General features: G+C 38.1%; 1 protein-coding gene across 2 annotated transcripts in view; it reads right to left on the reverse strand.

Moving 5' to 3' along the window:
• COP1 (COP1 E3 ubiquitin ligase) overlaps positions 1–21,462 on the reverse strand; it is a 227,994-nt gene that overhangs the window by 140,419 nt on the left and 66,113 nt on the right. For both annotated transcript variants that reach the window (XM_029935120.1, XM_029935121.1), the window contains 4 exons: positions 18,651–18,710; positions 16,937–17,013; positions 11,241–11,298; positions 1,188–1,302 (listed from right to left, as the gene is read on the reverse strand). In XM_029935120.1, coding sequence (XP_029790980.1) covers positions 1,188–1,302; positions 11,241–11,298; positions 16,937–17,013; positions 18,651–18,710 — 310 coding nt within the window. The remainder of the gene's footprint in view (positions 1–1,187; positions 1,303–11,240; positions 11,299–16,936; positions 17,014–18,650; positions 18,711–21,462) is intronic.

A 21,462-nucleotide genomic window follows, 5' to 3' on the forward strand; every position in this document is an offset into this window, starting at 1 on the left:
CAACTAATTAAATATCACACATTTTTTTCCTCGCTGGTCCTAATTCTGATCAGATGTATTACTAATTTGACACCAGTTACCTGAGCACCTAACTTATACCAAGTATTGTATTTTAAATTTTATAGGTATATCGCCTTTAAATCTTTTAAAAAAAAAAAACAAAACTGGGTTGCTATTAATGTCCCTACATCACTGGTGGTGAGCCAAGACACTGAGAAAAGTTACAGCTCAAAAGGCAAAACGATATTACTTTTTGAAAGCAATGAAAATATACTATGCTATCATGTCCATGAGTTTGCATAAGTTATTGCCTCTACTTTGAACATGTTTCTAATTACCTTATTTAGCTAATGAATTCTAAATACAACTTTGACTAAACACAACTCCTCTAAAATCCCTACAATGACCATTCCCTTCCACTACCCCATTTTCAACGTGGCCTGTATTTTCCACTCCCAGCTGGATTAGTGGATATTCTTCTCTATTCCCCTAACATACTTAGAGAACATACAGTATCACATAGAATTATCTACCTGTTGCTTTCCCCCCTGAATTCATAATATGCCCTGACAACAGAAATTAGTTCTTTCATCTTTTTATTCTTAACACAAAGGACAGTGCTTAGAACCTAATGATGCTTAATAGGAGGCAACTAATTTTTTTTTCCCTAGCAACATATTCATGGCTGATTTTTTTTCTTAACTTTATAAAGTTGAACTACTTCCCAAATAGGCGTGCCTGTGTGGCTCAGTCAGTTGAGCATGCCACTCTTCATTTTGGCTCAGGTCATGATCCCAGGGTTGTGGGATAAGGCCACCTGCTTCAGGCTCAGGGCTGAACATGGAATCTGCTTAAGGTTCGTTTGTTCTTTCGTTCTTTCTTTCTCTCTCTCTCTCTCCCCTTCTGCCCCTCTCCAGCTCATGCTCTCTCTCTCTCACCAAAAAAAAAAAAAAAAAAAAAAAACCCTGGTAAAAATAAAATTCCCAAAGAGAGAAAAAGAATAAAAATAGCTACGGGAAAGCAATGTTCTTTAAGATCTCTAAGAACCTTCACAACACACTGGTAGACTATGTCGAAAATACACCCTTTTGCTTTATAAATAGGACTTTACATAAATCCAGCATAAGAAGCTAGAAATGGATCTGAAGTGGGAATTTGATATATTTTAAGAAGTCCAGAATTTGTACCTGATATACGAGACATCCTTGTAGAAAAGTAACATTGTTCCAAGTCTTCAAAATGAGCAGTGAGCCGTTTTCTTCTTGATGCTAATGTGCTGTTATACCAAGGCTGTTTCTTTGTCTAAAGTAGGAACAAGAACAGACACTTGTAACTTACAACAAATGATAGTCTTTTTCTGCAGAGTATCTAAATATTTGAAATTTTAGCACATTTAAATAATCACAAATGGTAAGTACTCATAGCTTTTAGACCATATTTTTCCATTTTTATTGTAAAATACAAATAGGCTCAGGGGTTCTGGAGCCAGGGGAAGAGCTGGAGTCTGGTCCTGCCTCTCAGCCCAGGACCTGGGGAACCCTTGTACTACATAAGGGAGGGGAGTCTAGCCACATACCTCGGAGAACAGGGAGGTACACAGGTAGGGAGAGGGACTGGGCAGACAAAAGACTGGAGAGGAGGGAGCTCTGGGGATCACCAAATGCATACAGATGGGCCGTATGGTGGGGGTGGGAAGGAGGGGGTAAGCAGGGGGTCCTAGCCACGATAGGTCCTGGGTTTGTAGAAAACAATTTACTATAAAACTCCTACCTTCTAGCAAAAAAAAAAAAAAAAAAAGAACTAAATGCAAATAGGCTCTAAAGGCCAATTTTACAAGAATAAGTTTATTTCAACTCCCCAAGTTAAATGAAGATAGAATCCGTTATAACTGCCATGCTAAATTTTAGAATTTTGAGAATTTTAACATGCAGAAATTGTAAGAAAACTAAATCCTTTTTCATCATCCCTATATTGCAGTCCTCTACTCTTTAAATAATACAGACAGTCCTTGGTTGTCAGAATATATAATAATGCTGATTATTAAGTTAAGGAGCAGTAAGGTATAGTATGTTATGTACTAAATAGTGTGATATATACATTAGAACATCCAAATAATGAATTCAGATAGACAGCAAACGTGAAATATACAGGCATATAAATCTATTAAAAAACCAAAAATCTATAGTTCTAAATATATAATACTGCCTATACCATGTTAAAATGAAAGGATAAGACAACTGTTTGCACAAATGGTTATCATCTATTATGCCCGAGGCACATAAACAGAGGAGACACATAACGAGCGTGTGAGATGACACAAGTTCACCAACAACTATAAATGTATTAAGAAACATTAAGGTACTACCTTGAACACAACCCTCTAAAGTGAACCCCTGCTAAAACTAGATGGCAGGGAAAAACCATACTTAAAAGTGGTGCTTGGATCACAAGAAAGTTAGGACACGTTCTGAAGACATAACAAACATATAACCAAACAGGAAGTGGAAGTCAGAGAGGTGATGTTAAGCAAGAGGTGATATTAAGCAACATATAACGGTGCAGAAGAGGGGATAGACGAAGAGGACAACACTTTGAGACAATTTCCTACAAAAGACAAAATCACTAAAACTGAGATTCAGAGACTGAGAGAGAACTTGAGAACTGGAAGGTAAATCTAAAAGAATTAACCAGAATTAAGGATAAAAGATAAGAACACAGAAAATTTGAAACAGACTTGAAACAGGTTAAGAAACATATAAGGATACTAAAGTTGAAACTATGGGCACTCAGGAGACCCTGAAAACTGTAAGAGACTGAAGAAGAACTATTTGAAGAACGCATGTTGACAACTGTCCAAAACTGAAAACAGACATGAATACAAAGAAATTATCCCTACCAAGTAGGATAATTTAAAAGAAATTTATAATTAGACACAGTAAGGCAAAACTGTGTTTTTGTTCCAAAAGCAAAATGATCTTAAATTCAGACAAACAGAAAAGATAACTAGCCTCACAGGATGAACGATTAAACAGGAAAAATAGTACTTAAGAGCAATAAAACACACTAAAGAAGTGAACTTTGGTTATCCTCAAAAGGTTGAAAAACTAAGAACTCCAATCTACAATTCAGACCCTGACAAATGTGTCCTGCAACTAAGTGAGCAAAATGATTCTTCATGTGAATAAAAACAAAGACTACTGTTTATAAGCCATTTTTTATAAAAATTGAGGAATTGTATACTTAAAAAAATTCAGTAACATAAACTGGAAGGCCTGACACAGAAAATGAAAAGAAGCAAGAAAATCTGTAACCAAATAAGTGATTTTAAATGTTATTTGTAGCATTAAGTTTAATATAAAAATCATAGGGCTTAATATGACAGAATAAATACCCTAAAAAATAGCATATAAATCAGAAGAGTGAAGAAAGTTTCCATTTTGGAGCACTTATGTTGTTCAGGAGGTAACGAAGATATTAGGTTTAATGAAAATAATGCTCAACATCACTGATCATCAGGGAAAAGCAAATCAAAACCACAATGAGATGTCACCTCACACTGCCAGAATGGCTAAAATAAAAAACAGCAAGTGTTGACAAGGACGTGGAGAAAAAAGGAACCATCTTGCACTGCTGCTGAGAATGCACAATGGTGCAGCCATTGTGAAAACAGAAAGGAGGTTCCTAAGAAAATTAAAAAATAGAATTACCATATGATCCAGTAATCCCACTACTGAGTATTTGCCCAAAGAAGATGAAAACACTAATTCAAAAAGATACATGTATTCTATATTTACTACATTATTCGCAATGGCCAAATTATGGAAGCAGCCCAAATGTCCATGGATAAATGAATAAAGAAGATGTGGTGTGTATACCACACACACACAAACACACACACACACACCCCAGATTATTCAGCCATGAGAAAGAACAAAATCTTGCCATTTGCAACAACATGGATGGATCTAGAGGATAATGCTAAGTAAATTAAGTCAAAAAATGACAAATATACTAGGATTTCACTCATATGTTGCATTTAGAAAACAAATGAACAAAGAAAAAAGATAAAAACTGAAAAACAGACTCTTATTTTTTTAATTTGAGAGAGAGAGAGAGAGAGAGAGAGAGAGAGCATGAGTGGGGGAAGAACAGAGAAAGAAAGGGGGAGACAGAGAATCTAAAGCAGGCTCTGGGCTCTGAGCTGTCAGCACAGAGTCCGATGCAGGGCTTGAACTCACAAACCATGAGGTCATGACCTGAGACACTCAGGTACCCCTGAAAAACAGACTCTTAACTGATGGCTACCAGAGGGGAGGCAGGTGGGAAGATCTATGAAATAGCTGAAGGACAGATTAAGACTACATTTATCATGAGAGGCACCCAGGGGTAAGTTGGTTAAGTGTCCAACTTCAGCTCAGGTTATGATCTCATGGCCCCACATCAGGCTCTCTACTGTTTTCAGATCTCTGCCTGCTTCAGAGCCTCAGTCTCCCTCACTCTCTGCCCCTCCCCCACTCATGCTCTGTCTCTCTCTCTCTCTCTCTCTCTCTCTCTCTGAAAAATAAACATTAAAAATTTCTTTAAATTTAAAAAGAAAAAAAGAAAAGTGGTTAGCTCTGGACATGAGGAAAAGTGATGGAATTTGTTAGAGAAAAGCACATGGGTAATTTGAATGGTACCATTAATGTTCTAGTAATTAACCTAACAGCTCAGTTCATACCATTTCTTTTATTGTAATTATGCCCCGAATTTACACATTCATGAAATACAGTCCTTTCTATATACCAACATAATTTTTATAAATTCTGAGAACAATTTAGATTTTTTAAAAAGGTAATCTACTCTGGCATATGTCTTAGGCTTAGGTCACATAATCTATCAGATCACAAATTTGAGCCCCACATTGGGCTCTGCTGTCAGCAGAGAGCCCACTTCAGATCCTCTGTTCCTCTCTCTCTCTCTCTCTCTCTCTCTCTCTCTCTCTCTCACTGTCACTTGCTCTCGTTCTCGTTCTCTTTTTGCCCTTCCCCCACCTGCAAGCTCTCTCTCTTAAAAATGAACATTAAAATTTTTTTTAAATAAATAAAAAATAAAAAGTGATCTGCTCAATGAACACACAGAAGAGACTTTAGTCTGAAACATGGGAATGATACAGTAACAAAAAATTAAGAATACGACATATAAAAAAAAGAAGCAGTCAAAACAGTCTGTTTTCTAGTTTTTACACAACTAGATAAGTTTCCACAATTATCTTGCTACTCTTAGCTTTTCTTGAATTTATTTTTTCAGTACAACTTTCTAATCCATTCAAAATTAGGTTGCTTCATAATTGTTGGTACAAATACATCACTTACCTCATTTTCATATACACATTAATTATTAAATTTATAAATAACATCAATATAAATGAACGGAAATGTGCTGTGAGGGGACAGATATTTGAGAACATGAAATGGTTGTAGATAATCTATAGGGCAAATCTTCAAAGTGAATGTGTTCAGGATAAGCTCTATACTTAGATGTAGAATATAAATAAATACAGCTAAAAATCAAAAGGAAATGCTCATCACTTGTGTTTATCTAGATTACCTCTAAATGAAAATGGCCACATTTACTAAACTAAAAGATAATTAAATTTTACCACAGAAGAAAACAGAAGCATGCCAGTATTTTATTTGGTCACTTTTTAAAAGTAAAAAATTCTTATATAATGCTACAAAGTTAATAGGCATGCTATCAAGATAACAGAGCAAACTAAACTTGATGGTTATGCAAAAACATCATTTAGTGTCAGCCTGTAAATTATGGCCAATTTTAAATTTTAACTTTTTATTTTATTCATTTTTGAGAGACCAGAGACAGAGTGTGAGCAGGAGAGGGGCAGAGAGAGAGGGAGTCACAGAACTCCAGTTAGAGGAGTGTTCTCTTGGTGAAACTGATAAGGAAATTTGGTACCCTAATATTTCTTTCACTGTACAAACACTGATTTTATTCATCTTTTGAAGATTTCATTTGTTTTGTACCCCAACTTGGCCATTAGTTTATATTACATACGTGAAATGGAATATTTTTTCAAGTAATTCTCTTTTCAATTTAATCCCATTCATTGGGAATGAGTTTTTTGTTAAATTTATAATTCCCAGGGGCTCCTGTGTGACTTAGACATTTAAGCGTCTGACTTTAGTCATGATCTCACAGTTCGTGGGTTTGAGCTCCACATCAGCCTCTGTGCTGACAGCTCAGAGCGTGGAGCCTGTTTCTGATTCTATGTCTCCCTTTCTCTCTACCCCTCCACAACCCACACTCTGTCTCTGTGTCTCTCTCTCAAAAATAAATAAAAACATTGAAAAAAAATTTAATAGTTACAGCAACTGGTCTAATCGAATTGTTCTAAAATTGCTTTAATCTTTTTCAGTATTTTAACTTTTCTTGAAAATTCTATTATTTCCTTAAGACTCATTTTTACCAGGGCACCACCAGACAGCTTAGTTGTTAAGCATCCAACTTCAGCTCAGGTCATGATCTGACAGTTTGGAAGTCCAAGCCCTGCGTGGGGCTCTGTGCTGACAGCTCAGAGCCTAGCACCTGCTTCAGATGCTGCATCTCCCTCTCACTGTCCCTCTCCCACTCATGCTGTCTCTCTCAAAAATAAATGAACATTTAAAAAAAAAAATTTTAAAGACTCATTTTTACTAGCATGTATAAGCACTGTCTGAATTAATCTACTATATATTATAAGTCAGTTTCAATTCATATTCAAACATTTTATATGAGCCGTTTATTTGTCCCTCTACAGTCACCATCTTAACATTTTCCCAGCTTCGAGTTGAATGTCCAGTTCATTAGTTTTCATTCTCATCTAAAAGTGAATCCATTTAATGATACAAATTCTTGAGGACAATTCTGACCACATTTCATAAATTCTGATCTGTAGTATTTTCACTACCATTATTTTTTGAATTGCCTGTAGCAGCATCTGGAACTACTCTTTGACACAAAGGTATTCAGAAGAGCCTAGTCTCTCTTCCTGATTATCTGTCTCATTAATCTTTTTACTTAGAGTTCTGATTTATAGAATATAGAGGATACAATTTATCCTGTTTTAGAATTAATTCATTTTTCTAAATGATCCAAGACTATTATCAATAATGTATACCCTTTGATGCAAAGTATAAAGTGAAACAGGTACCTATTAAACCAAGCTTAAGTTGATCTCATTCAAAAACAAAGCCAAACAAAAATCCAGAGTCTTTATAGTGGCCATGCACCAAGTGGCCTCTGTTAAGTTTTATCTCATTTCTACTTTTCTCCCCCTTGACTACTCCACTCCAGCTACAAGGGAAATCTAAACTGTGAGGCATGCTCCTACTTCAGGGCTCATTTACTTGTTAACCCTTTGCCTAGAAGGTGGGAATCCCAGAGGCACTCACATGGGCTTGCTCCCTCACCCCCACTTTGTTTAAAGGAAGTCTACTTTTATGACTATTAGCACCTCTCCAACTAGATTGGAAGCTTGGTTACAGCAGCGATCTTTATGTTGTGTTTGTTCAATAATGTATCCCCAGAGCCTGTAATCGTGTCTAGTAAATAGCAGGTACTAAAAACAACAAAATCAAAATCAACAAAACAAAAAACTATTGGTCAAATAAATGAGCTTTTTTAAAAGCACAGGCTCTAAGGCCATAATGCCTGGGTTAAAATCTCTTACTAGTTACATTGTCTTGGGCAACCTCCTTGACTTCCCTGTGCCTCACTTTCTTCCTCAGTAAATATTATAGTAATAATACTTAATTCATAGGCAAGTTCTGAAAATTTAGGTGGTTAATACATGTAAAGTACTTTAATGTCCATGAATAGTTAAGTACAAAGCAAGTGTTATATAAAATGATTTATATTACTACTTCAATTAATTCTTGAGGCATACTTCAAAGTCTTCCACTATGTTTAAGTTTTAATCAATTTTCTAAAAATTATAACAATTTCTGCTTTATATAAATTCCAATGTTTATATTATGTCACACAAATTACTACTGCTTTGGGGAACATATCTTTTCCTTATGTGAAAACCTGTATCTGTCTTTCGTGCTTCCTCTCCTGAATCCTATTTTAGTATACACTTCTCTTTCGTTGTTGTTTTAGTTTTAGTTTTACTGTATTCATTAGAATTCTTACATTTGCCAGCCTCATCCTCAACAATTCCACTATTTTCAATCTATTTTTGTGTCCATTTGCTTTAGGTCTGTCTCTTATGAAGAGGATAGCTCGAAATGAAGGGTACACTTCATACTAGGTCCTGTCCACTCTATCCCACAAACTCCAGTAGGATTTCTACTTCAACACTTCCCCGTCCTCCAGCAGATGCTAAGGCTGGAGTCGTCTGGGAGAGCCAGCTTATGTCACCCTTAGGCACACGTTTACTGTGCACATTGTGACTCACATTAGGCAGCCTTCTTACGTGTTTTTGTTAACCCTCTATAAATTCCTTGTAAGTTTTCAGTGTGAGGATACTAATTGGTCAACAGGGTTTCTTGTGAGTGAAAGTTGGAGAGATTAATATGCTGGCTGACCGGCTCAGCATACCGCCTCAAACCAGAGGTTACCTTTATTACGTGAGAATCATTTGAGTGCTGCTCTAAAAATTAAAACAACAAAACATTATTCTGAGTGCTTTTCTTTTCCACCCAGAATCAAGTTCTATTGTTTCTAACCCACTGTGAGAAATTCTAAATAAATATTATGCAGACGGCAATACTAGAAAATGTTTTCTTATTCCTTTATGAAGAGACTGTCAGTACTCTGCAGTCAAACACATACCTTTAGTTGAACAAGTTTTATTACTCACTGCAGCTAAGAATACAGCACATTATGGGTAAGAGACAACTTATAAAATATAGGCTCATGTTAAGTGTTTAGGGCAGGGCTCTGGACTGGATATTGTCAAAAGTGGGAATAAATCTGTGATTGAGCCTCTTAACATATTACCTAAAAGAATAGAAGACCACAGTAAAACTAAGATTGCAATTAGGAGAGCAACAGCAGTTGCTCATATTAGCAAGAACAGGGGGGTCTTTGGTATTTCTGTGGCTTGCAGTGACTTTGTTTTTGTACATGCTTAGATAGTTTATGAAGTGATCTTATTTTTTTGTTTCATCACAGTCACAGAGGGATGTATCTCACGTTGATGTTTTGTGAGACTATACTGAAAAGGAGAACATAAAGATCCACTGTGAATGCAAAGCCTGTTTCCAGATTCAGAGACTGCTGTTCCCTCTCATTTTTAGGGTGTATTTCAACTTAACACTTTAAAATTTGTCCTGGTATATCCCATTATGTCTTATAAAAACAACCAGACCCAAGTTTTCATGGCTGTTCAGGAACAGATGCAGGGGCACCTGGGTGGCTCAGCAGATTAACAGCCTGACTTAAGGCTCCAACTTTGGCCAGGTCATGATCTTACAATTAATGGTTTCAAGCCCCACATCAGGCTCTGTGCTGATAGCTCAGAGCAGGGAACCTGCTTCAGATTCTGTGTCTCCCTCTCTGCCCCTCCTCTACTCATGCTCTGTCTCTCTCAAAAATAAACATTTTTTTTTTTAAGAAAGAAAGAAGGAAGGAAGGAAGGAAGGAAGGAAGAAAGGAAGGAAACAGATGGGGAGGGGAGGGGAGGGGAGGGGAGGGGAGGGGAGAAAAATAAAGAAAGGCACACCAGGGCACCTGGGAGGCTCAACAGGTTAAGAGCCTGACTCTTAATTTCAGCTCAGGTCCTGATCTCACAGTTTGTGGGACTGAACCCTATGCTGAGCAGTGCAGAAGCTGCTTGGGCTTCTCTCTTCTCCCTCCCTCTCTCTCTTCCCTCCACTGATTATGTGCTCTCTCTCTCTCAAAATAAATAAACTTAATTAAAAAAAAAATAGAACAGATGGGAACCAATCTATGAACTTACCATTTAAAAAAAAAAAAAGGATAGGCCAAATACATGCATGCAAATGAAGATAACGCAGGATGTGCAGAGCAGTTATACTAACTATGAAAGTAAGAGGTGGTCATCTAAGTAGCGGGAAAAGAAAAACACAAACCAAAGCTGCATAATCCAAAAGAATTCTTTTCCCTTTGATAAAAATAACCACATGACGCATAAAGTGAATATTCAAATGAACATGCATTTACAATTTTATATAAGTTTATTTATTTTTGAGAGAGAGAGCGGGGGAGGGGCAGAGAAAGAAAGAGAGAGAACCCCAAAAAGTCTCTGAGCTGTCAGCACAGAGCCTAATGTAGGGCTCAAACTCATGAACCATGAGATCATAACCTGAGCCAAAACCAAGAGTCAGAAGCTTAACCAACTGAGCCACCAGGTGCCCCAAATGAATATGTATTTTAAAACACCTCAATGTTTCCCTTATCCTATGAAGGATAATATTAGGACATTTGTAAAATCTGAGTAAGACACAGGGATTGGATACTAGCATTGTATTGTGAATTTTACTATTATGTTGTGATTACCTAAGACGATACCCTTGTTTTTAGGAAATACATACTGAAGTATTTAGAGGTAAAGAATCATTATGAACATACCTGATTCAAACAACACAGAGAAAAACATGTATGTGTGCATAAGCAAAAGAAAATGAGAATGAGAAAACAAATGTAATCAAGTGCTAACATTTGGATAATCTGGATAAAGGATGCAATGGAATTCTTATCATTTTGGTTACTTTTCTCTAAGTATGAAATTATTTCAATATAAAAAGTTTTTAAAAGTCCAGCCTCAAAATTACATTTGGCAAACATCGGCATCCCCAAGTTACAGATGGAGAGAGTAAAAGTAAACAATCATACAACTAGAAAAGAGGTGAAGCTGCACTCCAGCATACTCAAATATGTAGTTCGCTTTTCACAGAAAACCTTGACATTTCAACATCATGAATAACTCATCAATAGTTATAACTAAATTATCCCAGAGAGAAACAATGTGCTGATTATTCACCATTTCCTCTTACAGTACTTCCCTCCTCTCGAGGTCTGACGTTATTACCACTGAATTTTTAAAAATGTTTAACTTATCGCTGGTGCAGATATAAATAGCAGCTTTTGCACCAGAGGTCCCCAAGTCCTAACCGGCACCACAGCATTCAAAACAGCTACGCGCGTGACAGGACATTCCTGTAAGCTAATCTATGATTTTACAACTCTGGTGATTATATTCAGTGCACCACTAAAACAAACTGTTAAATACATACCTGAGAGCCGCCACTGAAGCCAGGAGGTTGGCTGAATTCTGTGGAATCAATTATACTACTGCAAAATGAAGAGAGAGAAATATGATTTCAGTGTTTATGTCATTCTAGCAACAGAAAAAGCAAATCTAAAATATATTGTATCAAAATCCAATGTTTCTGGTTTCTAAGGAAAGGAAATATTTACTGCCAACAACTTAGATATCAAATAAACACATAACCCATAAACAAAACATCAGGAAATATTTAAACAGTTTACCCCTTGACCACACCACTTAAACAGAACGTGAAAGAATGTCACTATGAAATAATCACAAAACAGGTGCATACCCAAATGTATCTGTTTCCATTTCATCTATTTTTTAATGTTAATTTTTATTTTTGAGAGACAGAGTGCGAGCAGGGGAGGGGCAGAGAGAGAGAGGGAGACAGAGATTTCAAAGCAGGCTCCAGGCTCTGAGCTGTCAGCACACAGCCCAGTGCAGGGCTCGAGCTCACAGACTGTGAGATCATGACCTGAGCTGAAGTCAGGCTAACCAACTGAGCCACCTAGGCACCCCTCCATTTCATCTTCAGAAGGTTAATAAGCTGTATGGAACATCAGGAAAAGAGCACAAGCAAACACAAGTTACAGTGCAGAGGGGCGCCTGGGTGGCTCAGTCGGTTAAGCCTCCAGCTTGGGCTCAGGTCAGATCTCACGTTCGTGGTTTCAAGCCCCACGTCAGGCTCTGTGCTGACCACTAGCTCAGAGCCTGGAGCCTGCTTCTAATTCTGTGTCTCCCTCTCTCTGTGCCCCTCCCCCTCTCATGCTCTGTCTCTCTCTGTATCAAGAATTAAAAAAAAAAAAAAAACATTAAAAAAAAAAGTTACAGTGCAGGGATATCATCACGCCACTGAAGAGCTATGTGCCCTCAGACACATCCTTTATGACCGCTGCGTTTCCCTGTCTACAAAGTGAGGTGAGGGGGCATGAGCGATTTTGAGATTATTGAGAGTCCCTTCCAGGTCCCAAATGTTAGGATGATCATCTCATGTGAAAGAAAATTACCAGAGGAATGGAATAAGTTGTAAAATACCAATACTCTTTTTCTCACAGTCTAAAACCTATTCACTAGTTTTCTCTACCCCAATCAAAACATCATTGGCTTTCTGCCTCAGTTCTTTTTATTTGGTTATAACCTGTGTGCATTTTCCTACCTAATGCTACAAAAAGCTCTGAAACTTTTTCTTCGTATTAGTTCTATCTTACCATTTCTGTCTTTTCACTTCATCACTCCTACATCCTTCTCATCTTTAAATAAATTAGCCTATGAAGACCATTAACATAGGAAAATGGCAAAACATACACCAACCATGATAAACCAGTTATTTACATTAAAAAAATCTTCCCTAATACTACTATAAAAAATGCTTGTATTCTTATCTACCCTAATGAAATTTAAGGAAGTGAAGGTAGTGATTAAGACAGTTCTAAGGGGCACCTGGATGGCTCAGTCGGTTAAGTCCCTGACTTAGACTCAGGTCATGTCTCATGATTTTTGAGTTTGAACCCCGCATCAGGCTCAGGGCTGACAGCTCGGAGCCTGGAACCTGCTTCAGATTCTCTCTCTCACTCTCAGTCTCTGCCTCTCCCCTCCTCGCTCGCTCGCTTTCTCAAAAATAAATAAACATTAAAAAAAGACTGTTCTCTCTACACAAATACACAAAATCATTATTTACTTTATTATTTGAATAACCTCAAAAGTTATGAGACATTCTTTGTTAACTTTTTTATACTTATTTTTGAGAGGCACAGCACTAGTGGGGAAGGGACATATAGAGTTGGAAACACAGAAGCTAAAGCAGGCATGGGGCCTGAACTCATTAATCATGAGATCACGACCTGAGCCAAAGTCAGACACTTAACCAACTGAGCCACCCAGGTGCCACAATATGAGAGGCACTGTTAAGGGCAGACAGTGGGTTTGAATTTTACCCTTGAGCAGCTAAATGACTCTGGGCAAGTTACCAATGGCCTTATTTGCCCTCTAATTTCTCCACCTATTAAGTAAGGAGGAGACTTCAGAGAAATGGGAGATTTAAATAAGAATGTTCTCAATTTTATAAAGCCAGAAAAATGGTAGACATTCAATAAGTCCTTCCCTCTGTTAATACAAAATTAGCCATACAGTCTCACATTAAAAAAAAATACAATAAATCAGATGGAACGGTCTTCACAGTAGTCTTTAAAAAAAAAAGGCAAATCTTAATTCCTCATATCCTTAACTGTTCCTACAGTAAGGCTCAATTATACAAGAAAGAGCCTTCAAAGCACTTAGGCTACAAACTAAAGAACACAGTCTTGTAATGGGTTTCTTTACATAAAATATAATCAGTGATTACTGTCCTTGCACAGAGTCGTTCACTGGTAAGAAAAGATCATATGCTACTTTTAGCGTGCTCCATCCAGAGACTAATAGGGCTAAACAGGAGGAAACAGGAATTCAAAATCTCTCTGTTCCTTTTACTAATGAAATCTAACCCCTTAGCGTTTGTATAAAGATTAACAAAATGACGTAGCTGCATATTTAGAGGTCAACAGAACAGAACAACTTCTAGGTATATTTTATATTATATTTCAGATTTCTTTGAAAAACTGATACATCAGTGTTGTATAGTGAGATAATAACACTACATGTCAAATATGTATTTAAAAATCAGTTTGTAGGGGTGCCTGGGTGGGTCAGTTGGTTAAGTGTTGAACTCTTGGTTTTGGCTCAGGTCATAATTTCATGGGTTCAAGCCCCACATCAGGCTCTGTGCTGAGATGTGCTCTGTGCTCTCAGCACAGAGCCTGCTTGAGATTCTCTCTCTCTCTCTCTCTCTCTCTCTCTCTCTCTCTCTCTGCCCCACTCCCAGTGCCTCTGTCTCTCCACTCAAAAAAAAAAAAAAAACTTAAAAAAATTTTAATGTACTTTATCTCAAATTGGTTTCCAGAGAACACCCAGTGCTCATAAAAATTTTTAATAAAAATAAATTTGTAAAAGATTTGAAATTATAGGCTTTAAATGGCATTTTATTAAAAATGACTACAAAGTTTAAAATTTATTTTCTATCAGATCTTAGTCTTATTACCAGGAAAAATATATTGCTATATATAGGACTATAAAAGACAAATCTGCAAAAGAAATCTCTTTAATTCTTCTCTTTAAAGTGTGTGTGTGTGTGTGTGTGTGTGTGCGCGCGTGTGTGTGTGTGCGCGCACGCACGCACGTGCAGGGGTGCCTGGGTGGCTCAGTCAGTTAAGTGTCTGTCTTTGGCTCAGGTCATGATCTCACGGTGTGGGTTCAAGCTCCACATCAGGTTCTCTGCTGTCAGCGCAGAGCCTGCTTCAGAGCCTCTGTCCCCCTCTCACCTCCCCTGCTCACACACACCCTCCTTCTCTCTCTCTCTCATTATATATTATAAATACCCCAATACCCTTATTAATTGTCCTTTATAAAACAAATTTTTTAACATTTAATTTATTTTCGAGAGAGAGAGAGAGAGAGACACAGAGTTATGAGGAGGGGCGTCAGAGAGAGAAGGAAACACAGAATCCGAAGCAGGCTCCAGGCTCAAAGCTGTCAGCATGGAGCCTAACGTGGGGCTCGAACCCATGAACTATGAGATCATGACCTGAGCTGAAGTCAGACGCTTCACTGACTGAGCCACCCAGGCACCTTTTAAATTGTAGATGATTAGGAATGTTGTAGTTACACAGTGCACAGAGAAACTATATGAACGTAATGTTTATACTGCCTTTTAAAATGTCTGTAATTCCATAATCATTCCTAAAGTTGAAAAAGAAAAGCAAAAGTGCAATTCATTTTAAAGTTTTCTTTGTACGAGGAGTTTCCTCAGGGAAAAACTTATTGTTGGCAGATGTATGAAGCAAGTATGACAGAAAATATCTGAAAGCACAGGTCTGAATCTACTGCTTGACTGATTCTGGAATTCTACTTGCTTGGTAGAATTTCAAAAACAAAAGAACAAGCTCAAAAAAACAAGACTGACAAGACTGATTTGCCACTAAAACTAGCTAAAAGTCCCTGTGTGTTAGGCTAAGTGCTGTGTTTAACTAGTTTATATTCCACTACTACTTTCCAGTGAGGGGAAATAGTTTACAATACAATTATAATTCACACAGGAGAAATTTTTCATTATCAGATCATACAGGCACCACAAATCTTAAGTGTTACAAAAACCCAGTTATCTTAAATAACCTCAGAAAAGGCTTTAAAAGCAAAGAGAGCAGAGAAAGCACTCCAAAAATATCAAAGTAAAGAATCTGGGAGTGGAAAATATATGCTAGGACTTGGGTAGTGGAGACAGTAAATAGCAGAAATGGAAAATGGGAATAGCCCAGAAACTTCTATGCTTATATTCAGTTATCCTTATATCCAAAACAGGGCTACCATATATTCCTTCATCTTCCCAGCCTCTCCCATTCCAAACCTCCCAGAATCAAGATACATCTATAATAATCAAAGGGTTGAAAAGCTGTCCCTTACCCGCATACACTCACATAATATCCCACTGACAAAGATCCCATATATTTCAGAAAGTGAACATTAAACTTAATGATAACAATATCCTACAGACTGAATCATTCCCAAGTGTTTTAATGAAAATAGAATGCAATGGAAAAAAATTGAATGACATAGCTAAAGTGAGTCCAGAATCAACCTGAACTCACAAGGATTCTCCATAAATGCTTAAAGAGAAAAATATCCAACATCCCAGGAACCTTCATTAATTAGAATGTTCCCTGTGCCCCTTTCTCAGTATATCATAGCAAATCAGATACACCAGCCCTTTCCTGAACTGACAGAGGTTTTGAAGGTTAGTGTAATCTCTTACACCAGCAATGAACAGCCCGATATTACCCTAGAACTGTCTGAGAAGCTTCTGCTGGACCACTATCCTAAGTGGACTGGCAAGTTAAAAACATGTACAATTGCTCTTACTTTGAACAATTCAAGCCAAAAAGTTCAAATTTAAATTGTAGGTAGTACATAGTTCATCAACTAGAACTTTAAAGCCAGAAGGAACCAGTGACATTCGCTCTATTTCACAAATACTTACTGAACAAGGCCAGTCACTACTGCTGCTCTAAAACCCAGGGAAACCAGCACAAGCAAATCCAATCCAATCCCTGATCTAACACAGTATATAAAAGGGAAGACAAATTAACAATGCAGTGTTATGAAGAAAATACCAGGGAGATCTAAATAACAGATTTAATGCCCTCATTTTCAATCCGGGGAAAGTAATGTGCCCAAGAAAATTCAACAGGTTAGGGGGAAAGCCCAAGGTTTTACTTCATACATTTTTTCCCCTAACATTACCTACCATTTCATGTTCTCAAATTATTGGTTTTTAAGGTCATCTGATTTTAATTCACAAGATATTTGAAGCTACTATTATTTTACGAAACTCACCAAACTGTTAATCCAACAGTGAATTCATAATATTACTTTATTCTGCTAACGTTCATGGCATGAAAATTCAAAGCATTAGAGAAACAGATGGGCCATCTGAATCTCATTTCTAGATCATGACCAAAAGTAATTTCTCAGGGGTTTTGCACATTACACAGAAAAGGCTTCCAAGGACTAGTACCATATGTGCATTTTGCAACATAAATCCTAAGTAATTACAAGTTTGAAGCTTTGTACCTGTGTGATGGAGAAGGAGCTTCAAACTGAGGCACCGTGCTATCCTCACTGACAGGGGAGTACAAGCCGCTCATTTCCTGAAAGCACAATTATCTGAGTTAGAGCAGACACTCCAAACAGAAGATGCATAAATCAAAATGAGATCGATTATATTCCTTTCCAATCCCAGGTTTTATTAGTCCATTTTGTCTCAACATCCAAATTTCTCAAAGCTTCGTCTCCTCAGAATACCAAAGTAAGAATATTTAAAAAGTTAAGAGATAGCCTTTCTATGGTACACATTCTTAAAGAACTTGAGGGGCACCTGGGTGGCTCTGTCGGTTAAGCATCCAGCTTCGGCTCAGGTCATGATCTGATGGTTCATAGATTCGAGCCCTGCATCAGGCTCTGTGCTGATGGCTAGCTCAGAGTCTGGAGCCTGTCTTCAGATTCTGTGCCTCCCTCTCTCTCTGACCCTCCCTTGCTCATGCTGTCTCTCTCCCTCTCTACAATAAATTAAAACAGTGGGCGGGGGGGGGGGGGAGCCCTCGAAAGTCTTTAATAAATTTGTTCATCACTACAGAAGTCACCAAATGCAGAAAAGGCCAAATGTAAATATTTCAAATGAGACATACAGTATATGATGTGAACAGGGAACGAGCCAGTCATTAATCTGAGTGAGAACCTACTGACTAATATTAAGATCCATATGACAGTATGGTAACTGGATCATTAGGTTCGGCTCTCTAAAGTACAGAAAAATAGGATGTGTCTACTTTAAAAATATCTCTGCAAATATTAAGAAAAGTAACTGTGCTCTTGACTCAGATATTAGCTTTTTAAAATAATGACTTAAATTCTAACTCATTAACTTAGAGGAAGAAGCCTCCTAATCAACTATTATTGCATAAATTATGCACCTCTAACTCATACCCACAATCAGGTCTTTTTTTATGTGCTCTTTTGATTAATGGAAAAGCAGCAAATTTTAAAATGCCACTAAAGATACATAATCAGGTAGAATTATTTCTGTTTGATCCAAGCTCAGTTCAATCATATAGCCAACCAAGGTACATAAACATAGGAGTAACCAGTTAGGAATGTCACATGGGATACTGAATTTCCACAAAATATTAAACTCAAGATCATTTAACATGTTCTGCATATCAGCAAAAGAAAATTACACATGTGAACAATTTAAAACATACACTAAATGTAAATGTAGCTGCAGAGAATAACCTCACATCATAATAGCCTATGAGCCTCCAAAAGATTGTCCCATGGATTTCCATACTAAACTCTATTAGACTGTATGTGCCTAATTGTTGTTCACGTGTTCTCATAACTCTTTGTAAATCAACCTTAGCATGGTAGATATGTAAAGAATTATTTACTTAATAAAGAATTGTGACATCATTTTAATGATAATTGAGGGGTTTGTGGGAGTTGATTTAAGTTACTATGATAGCATACCAAGAAAATTATTTTTTTTAATCTACCCAAGAATAATTATGGCAGTCAAACAGTGAAACCAAATTTAGAACACATTTTATCAAAAAGTGTTCAGAATGTGTTTTCTATAAAAATCCAGTCTGAATTAAAATTAAAGTAACATCTGTTACTTTCTATATAATGGAAACATATCCCATATATTCAATGCAGTAATTTAAAGGAAAAGGGACGATTTCACAGAACTGAAAATTGTTAGAGATGTGAGAAATTCTTGATCTCTTACTTCCACTCTTTTAATATCCTCTTCCAAAACACTCAGCTCCTTCTGGATCTGTTCCAGTTGCTGCAGACAAAAGAGAGAGGGGGGAAAGCCTAAATTAAACCACACTGGCATCACCACGATCATAAAATAACTTTACACTTGGAAAATAATTCCAAGAAAACTAAGCACTAATAGGGATTGCAGGGATGAAAAAAGAGCTGAAAGTTGTATGTTAAAAAAGTAAATGTAGAGACTTAATAACTAAGAAAACACAACGCTGTACTTCTTTAATGCAACAAGGAATGGCTTCAAATAGACTTTATTAAGATACAAAGGAACAAAAATGATGATGTGACTTAATAAAAATATAAGACAGCCAAATACTTTCCAATTACCTCATCTGTTAGTAATTAATGTCAGCATGTCCACTGCTAACCTCATTTTAAAAATAAAAATTAGTTTCACAAAGGTGAAATCCCACCTCCCCACAACAATCACAAGTTAGCATTTTAACATTTCCCTCCCTCTTAAGCATTTAAAAAAATTTTTAAGTATTTTTTCTCATCTTTTTTGAGGTTTATTTATTGGTGTAGGCAGAGAGAGAGAGAGCCAGTCCCAAGCAGGCTCCACAGTGTTAGGGCAGTACCTGAACTCAAAATCTTGAGTTCATGATCTGATTCAAACTCAGACTCTTAACTAACTGAGCCACCTAGGCGTCCCTTAAGCATTTTTAAAAACATATTTGGGGTACCTAGGTGGCTCAGTCGGTTGAGCGTCCGACTTCAGCCTAAGTCATGATCTCACAGTTCATGGGTTCAAGGCCCACGTCAGGCTGTGTGCTGGCAGCTCAGAGCCTGGAGCCTGCTTCCGATTCTGTGTGTGTGTGTCTCACTCTCTCTGTCCCTTCCCTGCTCATGATCTATCTCTCAAAAATAAATGTTAAAAAAAAATAAAAATAAAACATGTTTACAATAATGTTTAATCTTTGATATCTTAGCCACTGCATCATAACCTTTTCCCATGCCATTAAGATGCTAACATTTTAAACACTAAATCACATTCAACAATATATTTAACCATTTTCATCTTACTAGAGATTTAAGCTATTTGCATGAGTAATTCTGGAACATGAGCCTGCATTTCAACTTTTATTAACAGATTTTTAGGGGGAGCCTGGGTGGCTCCATGGGTTGAGCATCTGACTGTGGCTCAGGTCATGATCTCCAAGTGTATAACTTCGAGCCCCACATCGGCTCACTGCTGACAGCCAAGAGCCTGCCTCAGATCCTCTATTCCCCTTTCTCTGCCCTTCCCCTTCTTGCTTGCTCGCTCGCTCGCTCTCAAAAACAAAATAAACATTAAAAAAAAGGAAGAAAAAATTTTTAAGATTATTAAAATGAAGTTAGTCAATCAAAAAAACATAGCTGGGGGGTGCCTGGGTGGCTCAGTCGGTTAAGCCTCCGACTTTGGCTCAGGTCAGATCTCACGTTAGTGGGTTTGAGCCCCGCGTCGGGCTCTGTGCTGACAGTTAGCTCGAAGCCTGGAGCCTGCTTCCGGTTCTGTGTCTCCTTCTCTCTCTGCCCGCCCCTCCCCGTCTCGTGCTGTCTCTCTGTCTCAAAAATAAATAAAACATTTAAAAAATTAAAAAAAAATACAGATATTGGAAGATGGCGGAGAAGGGAGCTCTGTAAACTCCCTCCACACCGTTTTTCGAACTGAGAAGGATACTACGTTCATCTGCGAGAGCGGAAGGAGAAAATACGAACTCCAGAAGGAATAGAAGCTCAAGGATACCTGAGTGAGTGGGGGCGAACGGGGGAGATCCGAGGACGGGCCAGCCCGGGACGGGCAGGGGAGGTAAGATCCCCAGCCCAACGTGGCGCAAGCGCACAGCGCCCAGGAGACAAAGGGAAGAGACAGAGTCGGAACGCGCTCATGGAGCTGTCTCTGGGGAAGAGGTATAGAACGCTTGGCTGCGCGTGGAGACAGAAACCCACTCCATAAATAACTGCTGGGTAGCCGGAATCCCGAACCGGGGTGACGCGCGAGAAGGAACAGCCTCCAGCCCTACACTATCTCAGCGGAGAATCAGAAGCGCCTGTGGCTGTGAGAAGCAGCTGCCCTGGAGAGGCGTGCGCCGCAGCGGGAAGTGGTGGGAGCGGCGACTGCGCCGGGCGCCAGCAATTCGAACTTGGTTTTGGGAACGGGACCACGGACCGCATTTCCACGGCACACCTCGCCCCCTGCACGGACTGCGCGAATTCCAGGTCCCCACAGGGAAAAAATAGGGCGCACACCGACGGGACCCCCAACAAAGAGTCGTGGCGGGTGGAGGCCCCAGGCGCGCGCTTAGAATGTAGGAGCTCCCAGCACATTTCCAGCAGCGAACAGCGTCTTGAGCAAAGCTATTGGAAACTAAGAGAGACTCAGTTTTTTGCTTTTTGTTTTTTTCCTTTCCCCCATTGCAATCGCGACCCGGACTGGGGGTGGGGACTCCGCAATAGAGTCTGTGAAGGTGCGCACTTCACCTCCTGCTGCTCATTTCGCCTCAGGCAGGGGCGGAGCCTCTGAGAACAGACTCCAAGACTTACTCCATCAAACCAAGCCTATCCACCAGGGGGAGCTGCTGCTTGCTTTTTTTTTTTTTTTATATTTCTTCGGGGGTTTTTTTGTTTGTTTGTTTTGCTTTGTTTTGGTTGTTTTTTTAATATATAACAAAAATTTTTCTTTCTTCACTAGTTTCGTACTTATTTCTTTGTCATTATTACCCTTTTTTTTCCTTTTTCTTTACTTAATTCCTTTAAATTTTACTCCTTATATTCCTTTCTCCTTT

Source organism: Suricata suricatta, chromosome 3 (assembly GCF_006229205.1).
Source record: "Suricata suricatta isolate VVHF042 chromosome 3, meerkat_22Aug2017_6uvM2_HiC, whole genome shotgun sequence".
Taxonomy (NCBI): Eukaryota; Metazoa; Chordata; class Mammalia; order Carnivora; family Herpestidae; genus Suricata; species Suricata suricatta.